Source organism: Haliotis asinina, chromosome 5 (assembly GCF_037392515.1).
Source record: "Haliotis asinina isolate JCU_RB_2024 chromosome 5, JCU_Hal_asi_v2, whole genome shotgun sequence".
Lineage (NCBI taxonomy): Eukaryota > Metazoa > Mollusca > Gastropoda > Lepetellida > Haliotidae > Haliotis > Haliotis asinina.
The window spans coordinates 73,061,265-73,076,308 of NC_090284.1; the positions used below are offsets into that span (position 1 = coordinate 73,061,265).

General features: G+C 40.1%; 1 protein-coding gene across 1 annotated transcript in view; it reads left to right on the forward strand.

Annotated features, from left to right (window-relative positions):
* The window catches only part of LOC137285235 (cadherin-87A-like), a 38,658-nt gene that overhangs the window by 10,531 nt on the left and 13,083 nt on the right, over positions 1-15,044 (forward strand). Inside the window, exons 9-27 of the mRNA XM_067817534.1 lie at positions 381-515; positions 1,021-1,146; positions 1,546-1,627; positions 1,849-1,982; positions 2,295-2,492; positions 4,419-4,583; positions 5,187-5,348; positions 5,588-5,655; positions 6,433-6,676; positions 7,102-7,250; positions 7,644-7,722; positions 8,863-8,935; positions 9,730-9,908; positions 10,988-11,114; positions 11,424-11,569; positions 12,624-12,762; positions 13,103-13,318; positions 14,092-14,246; positions 14,802-14,951. Of these exons, the coding sequence (XP_067673635.1) occupies positions 381-515; positions 1,021-1,146; positions 1,546-1,627; positions 1,849-1,982; positions 2,295-2,492; positions 4,419-4,583; positions 5,187-5,348; positions 5,588-5,655; positions 6,433-6,676; positions 7,102-7,250; positions 7,644-7,722; positions 8,863-8,935; positions 9,730-9,908; positions 10,988-11,114; positions 11,424-11,569; positions 12,624-12,762; positions 13,103-13,318; positions 14,092-14,246; positions 14,802-14,951 (2,727 nt within the window). The remainder of the gene's footprint in view (positions 1-380; positions 516-1,020; positions 1,147-1,545; positions 1,628-1,848; positions 1,983-2,294; positions 2,493-4,418; positions 4,584-5,186; positions 5,349-5,587; positions 5,656-6,432; positions 6,677-7,101; positions 7,251-7,643; positions 7,723-8,862; positions 8,936-9,729; positions 9,909-10,987; positions 11,115-11,423; positions 11,570-12,623; positions 12,763-13,102; positions 13,319-14,091; positions 14,247-14,801; positions 14,952-15,044) is intronic.

Here is a 15,044-nt window from a genome sequence, read left to right on the forward strand (position 1 = left end):
GGAAACAGTGTATGGGGCAGACATTGGTGGTGGGAGCAAGTGGAACTGAGAGGAAGACACAGCAAATAATGTATAGGGCAGTCATTGGTTGGGTAGGTATTGGAGGAGAGTGGAAGAAGGGAGGGAATGTGGGGCAGTCATTGGTTGGCGAGTATTTCTCAGATAGACTGATGTGGACAAAGGTTTATGGGTTCATGCTCCTGACATCAGTATTTCCATCAGTCTGTACTCTTCATGGTAGGTCAAGATCAAGTCACTAATTGTAAGAAAGAGTTAATTAATGGGTTCTTACAGATGTTCCATATGTGGATGTGATATACTGGTAGGTTTTGTAAATTTTGTGATATGTTATGTGATTATGTTTGAAAATATTTTTCCAGTCGCAGGCAACATGTGAAATATTTACTGTGGACACAGCCTTGACTGGGGCAGGGAGATACAGATCGTCCATAGTTCTACAGAGAAAACTTGACTTTGAAACTCGAAGAAGTTACACCATGACTCTGAAGGCAGTGGTAAGCAAGATGTTTGGGATGTTGTTGTGTTACCCGCATGAGTTTATACTTCTGAATTGTTTGAATGAGCAGTTGATTTATGTTGACACACACACATGCACACATATGCACATGAGAGTGCGCACACTCACACGCACATGCATGTGCACACACATGCACATGCACACACACAGACACATGCACAGCGATAGACACAGACAGACAGACAGACACACACACACAGAGACAGACACAGACATACACACAGACACACAGACACACAGAGCAATAGACAGACACACACACAGAGAGACAGACAGACAGACACAGACAGACAGACAGACAGACACACACACAGAGACAGACACAGACATACACACAGACACACACACACACACACAAACACACACATACACACTGCCTTATTCAACACTATCACAATTGTGATCTTTGCCAGTCACTGTGAGATGACATATTCCTCTTGTGCTATACTACTTTGTGACAGTGAGTATCATTCTGTTTCCAGGATTTAGGAACACCGCCTTTGACCTCTTCTGCGAATGTGCTGATCAACGTGGTAGACAACCAGGACACTTTACCTGCATTTGTCAATGTTCCTCTCACAATCTACGTCAAGGAAAATGCTCCACTGGTTTGTTGTTATATATACTCAGTGTAAATGTGTCACCATCATTGATTATATGTTCACTAAATTCAATATCATACTAAATTTGATCCTAGTTAGTCCAAAAGCAAATTACTGAGAGCATTTTAGGCCTTTTGTGGCTGTTGGTGTAGTCATGTGGGGGAAATGTTTAATTGTCTCAATGAACATATGGGTTTGATTCTCAACATTGATAAGATGTAACAAGTCATCTTGGTGTACCTGCCAGAACAGCTGATATACTCACTGATGTACCCACTATCAGATCCACTGGAACACCCACTGATACACCCACTGAACTCACTGATACACCCACTGACATACCCACTGATACGCCCACAGACATACCACCCTGGATACATTGTGGCTTAATTGATGTTTCTCCAGAACACATCTGTGCAGCTGAAAATTGGAGCCCGTGATGGAGATGAGGGTAGTTCCAGACCAGTCAGGATTAAAATAAAGAATGGTGAGTCCCTTATTTATAGCTTAATGTTGCTACGGGAATGAATGTAATGAACAAGCAAATAAATGCATGACCAAGAGTTATTATTCTAAATTATATCAAAATGTGTTGTTGATATTGAGAGTCCTGTGTTGTAGATGCTCTTTGGCTTGTTGTTGATATTGAGGGGCCTGTGTTGCAGACACTCTTGGCTTGTTGTTGATATTGAGAGTCCTGTATTGCAGATACTCTTGGCCTGTTTCGTCTTGGGCCATCACTGCCGGACCCTGACGACAGCAGTATCTACCGTGCTGCTGTCATTGTCAATGCACCCATTGATCGAGAGACCCTACTTGGCACATACAGGTTCGAAGTTGAGGTGGGCATAAAAATAAGATCACACATAGTGTTTGCTGCAAAGATCACACATAGTGTTTGCTACAAGGATCACACATTTGAAAAGGAAATGCAGCTTAACAATTGATGAATGTGAAAATTTTAATTTTTTTCCTGAAGTGATTATTAGATGTGATAACATCTTTATGTTTGTTCATTTCAGTAATTCTCAACACCATTCATTCACTTGGCACTGATAATTGGCATTTTAGTTATGTATGATCATTCTACATGCTTTTAAAATCTCAGCCCAGCGTTTAGAGTTATCAGTCTTGACTTTGTGTGTTTCATGGAGGCTGTGGAATTAGACAATGGTACAGAAACAAATTCAAGGCAAGACTCCTTTGTTCAAGTGGACATCCTAGATGAAAATGACAACATTCCCTCATTCTCTAAGTCCACATACAATGTTACTCTGGCAGAGATAGACAGTAATGCACAGAGCAACTTCCAGATCCCCGACCTCGACATGCAGATTACGGACAGGGATGATGTGAGTGTCATTGAAATCCTTTCCTTTTTCTGTTGAAACCACTATTTCACACAACACTTTCTAAGAATGAATGATACATTTATCTCTATAATGATAGCTATCATCCCCCAGGGACGCTGCCGTATGATTTATTTTAAAAAAAACAGATTTATTTAAACAAAATTGAGTAGTTAGATTACATTATTAAATTACAAAGTTTGAATGAATTTAGTTTACAATATTAAATTACAAAGTTTGAATTAACTAATGCAATAAATCAACTCTCATGCCCTCTGATGGCGAAACATTATTTCAAGCAAACGCATAGATACACCAACAAAGTGCATGTGACAGTGTTTGATGTACGGAGCGAATGTTTACATTCCTTGCATGGCAAGTGTTCTCTGGAAACCATTCACTTTGAAGTTTCAAATATTCATTTAAAGGTCACATGCAACGTAAAACACAACTTTGCAGATTCTGGTACCTTTCGGTATGCACTTACTGAAACAAACCATAAAAAATGCCAATTCAACCTATAAAGTGGAAAAAAACGCGATGAAAAAAAAGCCCGCGAAATCGGAGTTCAAACGTTTCACTAAATTCCCCCCAGCGCTGGGGGGAAAACTGGTTTCAACAGCTGTGCTGCGCTGCGTCCATAACGCATGCGCAGTGAATAGGTTCGCGGAGCTTGAAACAGTATGCATGACCAGTGTCTGAGGTCGTGAGCAGTAGTCTAATCTTGGTTGTGTACATAAACAAGTAAATAATCTACTCGTTTACGTAAAACAACTTGTTGATTGTGGTAAGCAGTCTCTGTCTCAGAGAAAGCTCAGTGTCTGGTTTATTCACACCTATATTCTGCCTGCCTGTCTGCTAAAGACAGCATGCAATACACAGCTTTAATCATTGACCAAATGCAATTTGAACTTAACACCTATCAGACTATACGACATAAAGAAAATAAGTTGATTTATGACTCGTGCACCCGAGTCCCGTGTCTGCCACATTATGTAATTAGGCACGTGTGATACACATGACATGTTTTTATGTCTGTGGGTTGCAAACAAACTACATTCACTTTTTTCGGATGACTGGATCTGATGGAAACATGTGCAAACTCTTGTCAGTTTCAAGCCCTGCTTTGTACTTGGACGAATGACAGATTCCAGCCACGCAGTAGTTTACCATCTCTACTGACATGATTTTTTATTGGATCGAGCGCAAATTCAAAGAACATGTATTTTCTAAACCCAACATCTGTATAAACATTCTTCATGGATAACGACTTCTTTTCGTGTATATGATTTTGTTTGACAACAGTATATGAATCCATACTGAAACGACGCATCAAGTACACAAAAAGAAGTTGTTATCCATAAAGAATCTTACTTTCTTGTGACTGGCTATACTTCTAAAATGCCCATCAAACAGATCATCTTTCTGTACACACAATCAGCCCTCAGCATATCAGCAAATGAAACAGCCAATCGGAAGCCGTCGTTACACTTGAGTGCATATCCATCCGCTATGACTGGGTTCGGTCTCCCGAGGGCTTCGTTTCGGGGGAAGTAAGCCCAAGTACAAATTATTGCACTTTTGAATCGCGATTGTACGCTTATAATTGTGTTTATTTGTTTTTTTCAAAAGCATCAATGTATAGTATATGTCATGAATAAGTGATAAATGTGTTTTAATTATGTTTGATTTTTTGGTTGCATGTGACCTTTAAGGCAAGTTGTTATTGATGATAAGTGTTTTATTGCATCAATAGGAAGCAGCAGTGGGTGAATATGCCCCAGAATCTATAATATGTGCCAAAATATTGTCAGAAGTTGGTGAAGTTGTGCCTTTGATAGTATGGTCATAATTTCAGAAATGTGTATATGATGAATTTCATTTCAGTGTTGATGAATACTCATGGGTTTGTATTTATATTTGTTTCAGCCCAGCAATGCCAAGTACACTGTGGTAATAGTCGATCAGTCACAAAACACATTCAAGATCTTCCCTGAGGAGGAAGTGTCTGGGAATGTTGCTGTCAACCTGCTTGTCATCAATGCCTCACTGCTTGATTATGACACTCCAAGCCTGAGATTCCAGAGAGTTGTTGTGAGTGCAAGACGTTCGCAGAAATTCTGCTGTTTACCTGAACTAAATGATTTTCAGTTACCTCTTTAATCATTGTTTTTGTGTACATAGTACCAGTGGAATTAATATTACAATGGTGTATTTGTTCTGTTTAATCAGATAGAAGCACGTGAGTCGGATGTTAATCTGTTTTTATGTAGATAGAACCAGTGGAATTAATGTTACAATGGTGTATTTGTTCTGTTTAATCAGATAGAAGCACGTGAGTCGGATGCTAATCTGTTTTTATGTACATAGAACCAGTGGAATTAATGTTACAATGGTGTATTTGTTCTGTTTAATCAGATAGAAGCACGTGAGTCGGATGCTAATCTGTTTTTATGTACATAGAACCAGTGGAATTAATGTTACAATGGTGTATTTGTTCTGTTTAATCAGATAGAAGCACGTGAGTCGGATGCTAATCTGTTTTTATGTACATAGAACCAGTGGAATTAATGTTACAATGGTGTATTTGTTCTGTTTAATCAGATAGAAGCACGTGAGTCGGATGTTAATCTGTTTTTATGTACATAGTACCAGTGGAATTAATGTTACAATGGTGTATTTGTTCTGTTTAATCAGATAGAAGCACGTGAGTCGGATGCTAATCCTAAAACCAGCACAGCGACTGTGAACATCTTCCTCCAGGATCTGAATGATAACTCCCCGCAGTTCACTTCTTCTCAGTATTTGTATACACTACCTGAAAATGCACCAGTGGGCACTTACATAGCTACAATACAGGTATAGTTTCAATACTATCAGGAAGCCGCCCTGGTTCCCTGCTATGTATTACCCCTGAACATTATCAGTTGTCATTTATGTAGCATTTCAAGTTGACATAATGATTTGAAAAGTTCTTTATTGCATATCTCATTTTGGTTAAAGCAAAATTTAGTCCTCTTCACAACTGTTTTCTCCATTTATAGATGTGCCAGAATTTATCAGAATGACACACCAGTTTGAATTTTTGTATGTTTTAGGCAGTTGACAGAGATGAAGGAGACAATGGAAATGTCCAGTACACTTTACGAGGAACTGGAAATGACCAGTAAGAGTGATATGATATAACTTAATTTTCAACATAAGCTTCACAACGTAAGTGAGGTAGTGGGGTAGGCTAGTGGTTCACTCATCGCACTGAACACTCAGGTTCGATTCTGGAAATGGATACAATGTGTGAACCCAGTTTTGGTGTCCCCTGGTGTTGCTGGATTATTGCTGAAAGTGTTGCAAAATTAAACTCACTCACCCACAACACAAATATAAATCAAACTGTTTCAGTGATATATTAAGTATAGTTTCAGCTCATCTGACTGAGCTTATGTCTTGACCTGAGTGTCATTGGTGTCACCCTCAACATTTAATGTTGGAGAAAGGTAAGGAGTGATGCATGTCAAGATTATTACCTTGGTAAAAGCTACAAGTGTTAGTTTGGAGCTGATAATTGCACAATCATGTGTTTCTGATGTGCTCTTGTCATCCCATATAGTGTAGTAGTGACACAACTATCTTGAGTCCCATGATTTGTTTGAGTGAGTAAATTGGGTTCCATATACTTTTAGCAATATTCCAGCAAGAGCATGGCAGGGGACACCAGAAATGTTTTTTCACACATGGTTCGCAATGGAAGAATTGAACCCAGGTTTTCAACATGAAGAGCCAGAGCTTTAACCACAGGGTGGCCCCTCCTCCAGATTTTCATGTTAGTGCTGGCATCAACTAAACAAATTGTTTCCCGGATTATAATTATGCTAGATGTTTCAGCTTTGACGGAGAGATTCAACACTACAGTGTATTACCCATGCTGTGATTACTTCTATTACAGATTCTTGATTAATGAAACCACAGGGTCCCTGACTCTGAGTAAAGCACTGGACTATGAGACACAAAGGGTGTTTCAAATCCTTGTTAATGCTAAAGATGGAGGCAACCCTGCCCGTGAGACCTCAACAACTCTCACCATTAACGTCACAAACATTAACGATGAACCTCCAATCCCAGAAAGAGCTATTTATCAGACATATGCTCAGGAAACATCACTCAACCTCCGCCCAGCTGTAGTAGTAAAGGTGAATGTGCAAATCGAGTGAAATCTAGTAGTTTAGAGTACTGCTCAAAGATTGTTGTAAAAAAGGATTATAATTGCTTGCCAACCATTCCTTGGCAGTGCTCTGCTCTGGTTGAATAATTAAGACTTCACAAATGTCTGTTTATACCAAAATGTAAATGCAGTTGCTTTAAGACTGTCCCCTGATGGAACGTCTGATCTGAACTTCAGGGACTTTTTCACATGACCAAAGATGTTAACTTTGTCAGCAGAAGTCCATGGTGAAGATGTACAGACTCCACTATATGCTACATATATCAAATACTTCTTCAGGTGATAAGGTTTCCAAAGAGTCAGACCGATGGAAATGTACAGTTGTTTTGGTGTATCTTAACCTTGATGAGGCCAAAGAACTTGTCAAGTATATAAGTGGTTATTTGTTTCCAGGCACGTGATAATGAAGACCCTTCTGGTGTTATCACATACAGGATAATAGCTGGAAACACACGTAACAATGCATTTCGTGTGGACCCAAATACAGGCAATCTCACTCTTGCCAGCTATATCGACTATGATGAGACACCAAGCAATGGACGGTGAGCTGACGGTGTGGTATATGGATGGAATGTCTAAAGATATATGTGTCTTGTCCAGACAAGACAATCCAACATTTTGCTCAGACAATATCTCTCACAATTCCTCTTGCAAAGTTCTCAGAACAACCATTATTGAAATTCCAAGGCAAAAATCCATGAAATATTAGTAAGGTGCTTTCCCTATGAGTATTTATAAATATCCTCCAGAGTTTAAAAATCTAGTAGGATAAACCATCCAAATATGTGTGATATTTCATGTCACTTTGGTGGTTAAAACAAGCGTCTGGCAGACGATACTGTCACAGCGTCATGAAGGATTTGATCACATGGAATACTACATTACAGATAGACATTGTAAAGGTGGATATTGAAGTGTTGCTTATTTTTCTGCAGCTTTGAAGTGGTGATCCAGGCTTCTGACAATGGGAACCCACCACAGTACGTCAACATGACAGTCAGGGTGGATGTACAGGTAAAGTTTGTCTCTCTTCTCTTCTCTCTATTGATATATCTAGATATTTGATGGGACAGAGATTTGAATATACTGGGACTGAGTCATAAACCTCAGTTTGAACACTAATTATCAAGGTATAAATGGTACCTTTCAGTGTTTTGAACTGTTGTCTTTCATATGAAAAGTTTAGACAGGAACAATATCATATCACAGTCACTGATCGTGAAAAATCCTTTAGTGTATGGTGATAAAGTTGTCTGCTTGAAATATTGCAGGCTGATTTGACAAATTGTAGAAAGACAAATTCTCACAGGAGCTTGATCATTTGTTATTATAATGGCATGAAAGACAAGCTTACAGTTTGCATTTGACCACAAATGAGTGAGTGAGTGGGGTTTAACGCCTCTTTTTGCAATATTAGATCAATATTGCAGCAGGGGGACACCAGAAATGGGCTGCACACATTGCACCCATTTGGAGAATTGAACCTGGTTCTTTGGCATGACAAGCAAAAGCTTAATGCACTAGGCCACCCCAATGCCAGTCTACCACAAATGACTTTGACCTCCATTGGTCAGGTGTCTGACCCACCTTAACTGTGCTGTGTGATTGGTTCAGTCTGTATCCTTGGTGGCAAGGGTGAGATACAGGAGATAGTATGTTTCATCAACATGCCATGTGCTTGGTTCAGTCTGTATTCTTGGTGGCAGGGGTGAGATATGGGAGATGTTATGTGTCATCAACATGGCATGTGCTTTGTTCAGTCTGTATTCTTGGTGGCAAGGGTGAGATACGGGAGATGTTATGTGTCATCAACATGCTATGTGCTTGATTCAGTCTATATTCTTGGTGGCAAGGGTGAGATATGGGAGATAGTATGTGTCATCAACATGCCATGTGCTTGGTTCAGTCTGTATCCTTGGTGGCAAGGGTGAGGTACGGGAGATATTATATGTCATCAACATGCCATGTGCTTGGTTCAGTCTGTATCCTTGGTGGCAAGGGTGAGGTACGGGAGATATTATATGTCATCAACATGCCATGTGCTTGGTTCAGTCTGTATCCTTGGTGGCAAGGGTGAGGTACGGGAGATATTATATGTCATCAACATGCCATGTTGGAATGATTATTACATTGACTCTAATTTCTATCTCTCAGGATGAGAACAACAACTCACCAATTTTTGTGAGGGGATCATATTCTGCCAACATCAGTGAAATGGCTCAGCCAGGTAAGTGGCGGTGGTCAACCAAACCCTGTTGTGTCAGGATCAGTTGACTCAGTAGTGGGCAGAGCTGTGCCTCTTCTACCAGAATCCAATGCGAATGAGTATAAGATTGGTTTGCCAGCACTTTAGTGCTGTTTTGTTTCACCCAAGTAGTACTATGCATCCTCATTTTGCTGACATCAACTGAAGGGAGTTCTTTGGCATTTCTTATCCAGATGTCCTTCATCCCTACTAACTAGCATCCAGTTATCACCAACACCTGGCTGTAGCGCTTGCACAGACAGCTTGACTTGTGCTTCTGTAGTATTTCACACCTTGACACATCTCAAAAGCGATACTCTCTGAGATTTAAAATCAAGCTGTCTGTGCAAGCGCTACAGCCAGATGTTGAAAGTAACTGATATGTGGCAATAAATGGTTTCTAGCCAATACATACTAATCATAAAGACACTGTTGTACAGAAAACACTAAAATCTGGTTTGAAATGCGTTCTCAACTGTTAGTACATGAGCATGATATTTCATATCATGAATGAAATTGCATAGTTTTTCACAAAAAGCCATAATGCTTCAGTTATTACTCATGGTCACCTCTGGCTATCAACATTCCTGACACACCAACATATCATCTTATAGTAACCATGTGTAATATAGCATGTGTGTTGCGTTGATTATACATATTTATTACACATGATTAGACTAAACATCCATGCTGCCAGTGAACCACAGACAAATTCTTCACATTTTTATGAAGGAATAACAATGACATATTCAAGAAAAATTTGTTTGTTGAAACAGGTACATCTGTTGTGAATGTGATTGCATCTGACGCCGACAGCCGAAGGAATGGAGAGTTTCGGTACACAATTCAGTCAGGAGGTCGGGAACACTTTGACATTAGCAACACCAGTGGTTTGATCACAGTCAGCAACAAGGCTGATTTTGACTTCAATGACTTTCCTATCTACAACATGGTTGTGAGTAATGGTAGAATCATTTTACTTTGGCTTCCTTCTAATATCTATCCTTAGCTATCATTTGCCGAACACAGATAAGCTGTCTTTACATTCTCAAGCAACTGTATATAACTTAAATATTGTTCCAGGCTGTTTGTCATCTTGGTTTGATGATCTGGAACCCCCCTTGTTTTCTGCTGTTACATGGACACTGTTGTTGTGAGCCATGTCAGCCTTGTACTAAACAGTGTCGCCTCTTCTGTGACAAGCCTATTCTTGGTGTCACCTGCTTTATGTGCTTGTCAGTACAAACTTCATTCACTCATTCACTCACCTTAATTCAATGAAGATCATCAATCTTACAGTCCGTTTGGATCAAAAGACAACTGATGAATTGCAATCTTAACTCAAAACTAATAAACATAATACTCAGTGAAACTCTGATCCCAATTGAAAGATCAGACCAACACTGAGAATTTTTTGCAGAATTTATGCCATAAGAATTAAAAGAGAATGTCAAAGAGAAGAACAGCCAGGTGTGCAAGAAAGGATAAATCAATAAATTTGTCGGCACTTGGTGATCATACGGCCTGGCTGTTCCCCTCTTGGCACACCTCCCTCATAAGAAATAGTGATAATGAGACTGTGTTAAACAACTTTTGATTGCAACTTACAATGATCTTAGCCTACAATTGCTTAGAGCAAGGTTATGGCGATTGCAGCAGAAGATCTTAAGGATTTACAATAAACACAGTACTAAGATTGTTCTGTGCTAGTGGGACCTGGATTAGAACTGGATTTTGAACAACCTTTTATGCATGTCATTGTATCACAAGTGCTTGGCATTGTTCTCATGATGTCAGTCACCAGATTGTCAGGTTAGATCTGTTTATTCAAATACCGATACCATATAACTGAAATATTGCTGAGTGCGACATTTAACAAGACTCACTTGAACAGTCTGACATCCAGTCATGCCAGCAGCTTTATCCTAGACGTGTATTGCCACATAAACTGCATGGATTGTCAGTGCACTGTTGTGATGCTGTTCTGAAACAGTTTCTGTCAGCAGTTTCTGTCAATGTATATTCTATATTCAGGTGTTTGCTATTGACTCTGGTAGTCCTCCGAGGACAGGATCAACCATTGTCATTGTCAACCTACTAGATGCCAACAACAAGGCTCCCAAGTTCCAGCAACAGTTCTATGTCACCAGCATCTCTGAAGGTAATCCGGTATATTGGCTTCTCTGTGGCAAGTGAATCATGGCTGTACATGCTGTAGTATCATGTGTATGTCCTCACAGTCATGTGTGGAACTAGTGTACCTTGTTCCTTGTTGCAACAACTATTAGTGAATGTTGCCCCTGGTTGCAGCAACTAATAGTGTGCCTTGTACCTTGTTGCAGCAACTATTAATGTGCTTTGTCCCTTGTTGCAACAACTATTAGTGAATGTTGCGCCTGGTTGCAGCAACTAATAGTGTGCATTGTACCTTGTTGCAGCAACTATTAATGTGCTTTGTCCCTTGTTGCAGCAACTCCAATTGGCAGCAGCGTGTTGCATCTGACTGCAACAGATGAGGACAGCACCAGTGAGCTTCAATACTCCATCCCTACAAGTACCATGGAGGCCCGCAATACTGGAGGCAACAGTATCCCCAGACAGTTATTTGACTTCAGGGTTGGCCTCTAATGACCTGCACTTTATAAGAATATTTTAATGCTAAGAATATACATTAGTTTGATATCCCCATAAATGTTTAAAATGTCTTTTAACTTTAAATATGATATTACGGTACGGTCAAACCCCAGTGTCTCGAACTAGACAGAGATGAATTCTCGGTTGTATTGAACCATCTCTTGGTCCCTGCCTATTTCCTTTTATTTATCTTTATTTCTATGCTGACAGATGTGCCGAACGCTCAGATACGTTGAGCTGTTCCTATGGTCCCCACGACAATGGCGTTTTACTGTACTTACCATCAGGGAAACAGTTAGAACACCCTCGATATCTCCAGGGCATACTCTCCATTATACCCTGGATGCATCTATGGTTCAGCCTGATGAATTTATTACCTCCCTTGGCTGGCTTTTTATCAAATCAGGTGTTTACGCTGGAATTTTGAGAGACCATTCACAGCTCATTTTCACTTTTCAAATTATGTAACCGATTAAAATCAGCAACACAAATGATGCAGAGGTACTCTGAAAAAATGTAGAAGGAGGTTCTGCATATTTGTAAAAAGATCTGGACCTGTCAATTTGTCTGTATGAATTTCCCAAAATCTGAGTCATCCTTTACAGATTCCTTTACAACCGCTGTCTATGTTGCCACTGGCAAGCTTGGTTGTAACGGTGGCTTAGCTCATTGGCTGCTGTGAGCATGCAGAGCCAGCAGAGGGGGGTAATAAATTCATCGAGATGCAGCCAGCGTATAGTGGAGAGTTATCGGAATGTGTACCCTGGAGATATCAAGTTTGCAGTTAGAATTGATCTTAAGTAACCTATGCTTGTCTTAAGAGGACTAATGGGATCAGGTGGTCAGCCTCACTGACTTGGTTGACATGTCATCAGTTCCCAGCCGCTTAAATCAATGCTCAAGCTGTTGATCACTGGAATATTTGATCCAGACTCAATTATATACAGACTACTGCCATATAGCTGGAATAACACTCAGTGCAGCGTAAAACTAAACTCACTCACTCACTCACTCACTTGTTCATCTCTACTTTCAGTATGCATTTGCAGTAGATCCGATATCAGGACTCATCACAACCAACAGCACTCTCCGGAGAGAACTTGCGGCTGAGATCTCTTTCAACATCCTTGTCCGAGATCTCAATGCAGAAGGGACATTAAGACAAACAGCCTCAAGTAAGGCAGAAATCTTCTTTTGTTAGCTCACCAGTCCTAAACGGCCTTAATGGGCATTTTGATATTAGTTGTTAGTAAATATTGTCTGCTTGAAAATTTTAAGCTGACCATGATATAGTGTTTTAACCAGAAATGAATTTAAGTTCTTGTGAAGAAACAAACTTAGAAATGCAAAAACTGAAAAAGGTTAAAACCACTGGGTACATGCTCAGTTCAGTGTTTATGATATGTTAAAGGCTTCTGAGTTAGACAGTAGGCATTCACCTTTTAAAACTCACAAATGCTTTATATTCATGTTTCATTGATGACAGAATATTGACAATGTTTTGTTTTCTTCCAGCTTCTGTTCTTGTGACAATTCTAGGCACCAACATCTCCACCATCTACTTCACCCCAGCAAGGTACTACTTCTCCGTGACAGAGGGAAAGCAGGAAAACTACGTCATCACGACTGTCGCTGCACGCGACCCAGCCTGTGGAAACTGCCTCCTCCAAGACTATGTTGAAGTAGAGAACAGCGATCCCAACAACTATTTGAAAGTAGATAGAGTCACTGGTTAGTACCATTGTCACATTATTCTGTCACAAAGTTCCAAACCATCACATGTTGTAGTAATCTGGCTTTCTTAGAATTAGGGATTTGATTTGCTATGAATGCAGCAAGGCGATGCCAACTTGCTGTCACTAATTCTTAATGATGTCTGTCTGGAATGTTCTGCAGTTGACAAGGCAGAGCTATGTTCCCATTCAATGATGACCATTAACGCAAGTTCACCATCGACTCTCTGATCGATGGTCAGTGAACATCATATCCAATATGTTGATCACTTGAATGGTCAAAAGTTCTGTAAACACACAAGCAGTTCATACATAAGCTACAGGTGAAAACATCTTGTTATAGGCGACATTATTTATGAGTGTCTTCAGTAGGAACTGTGTACCTCATGAATATTCATAAGCTAAAATCTGACTCACTTGTTAACAATGAAGCCAGGACTGACAGAGGTACATCACTTCGCATGTGTTGTCAGTCTATCACTTGTTTACAATGAAGCCAGGATTGACAGAGGTACAACAATAAACAGCTGTTTTCTGGCCTTCAACTTTATATGGCATGACAGATTAGCAATAGCGATGTGCTAGGACTGTATGTTTGTTTGAGTAGTGTATTTGATTGCTGGTTATAGGCACTGGTCATCTAGTATGGCACTGTGGGAATAATCATATTCATTTTGTCATCACGTTTTGGGGTGATCAGTATGAATTACTTTATTACCTTATTTGGAACAGAATGATCCAGGTCCTGAGGAACATATGATTGTGTTTCAGGCCAGGTATCTTTGACAAGAGCTCTTGACTATGATGATGGAGACCGAAGGCTGAATATTGACATCATAGCTCGAGCCAGTCCCAACCGGACTGCTCGCACTAGTGTCATAGTGGAAGTACGGGATGATAATGACAACAGTCCACAGTTTGTATTGGTGAGTGTACGAGACTGAATACAGTAGGTAAGAAGTATGTCTATTCTTTGTTGAGTTGGCTCTTGAAGTAACTTGGTGAGGAAGATGTTTTCCTCATCCATTTTGTGTACTTGTGGTTCAGCCTCAACATTCATCCCAAGTCAATATTCTAATTGTTGCAGTTTGAGAGTGTTACTGCCAACATCCATGCATGGAACCTTACAATGATATTCACAAATAATTTCACTCCCAGTAAATAGAGTTAGCATGCACCCCTACCTCATTCACCATTTTGAACAAACACCCATAAACTGGGTCTTTGACAGACCCAAGGAAACAGGCCCCAGTAAACAGACCACAGTAAACGGTCCTCAGTAAGCTGTCCCAAGGAAGCAGGCCTGAGTAAACTGACACTGGACAACACATCCGAGAAGGCACACCACTGTAAACTGACCAAATGAAACACACCCAGTCAACTAACTCAAAGAAAATCTCCAGACAAGTTCCTAGGAGTCAGTGATAGGATGAGATATTGGGTTACCCACCTACTAATCCAATATTTCCTCTTTACTGCAGCCTAGCTATGACTTCACTGTTTCTGAGTCAGCTCGGTACCCATTCAGTGTCGGGTATGTGAAAGCAACAGACAAGGACAGTGGCAGCTTTGGACGTGTGGTGTACTCACTCTCAGGACAGGGTGCTCAAGACTTCGAGATCTATGATACTGTGAGCACCTGCAACCTTATACAGCAACCAGTTTGTTTTTTATGTTCATGAGCCTTTCATAGATCTTCATGTATGTTTTGATTCAAAGTACTT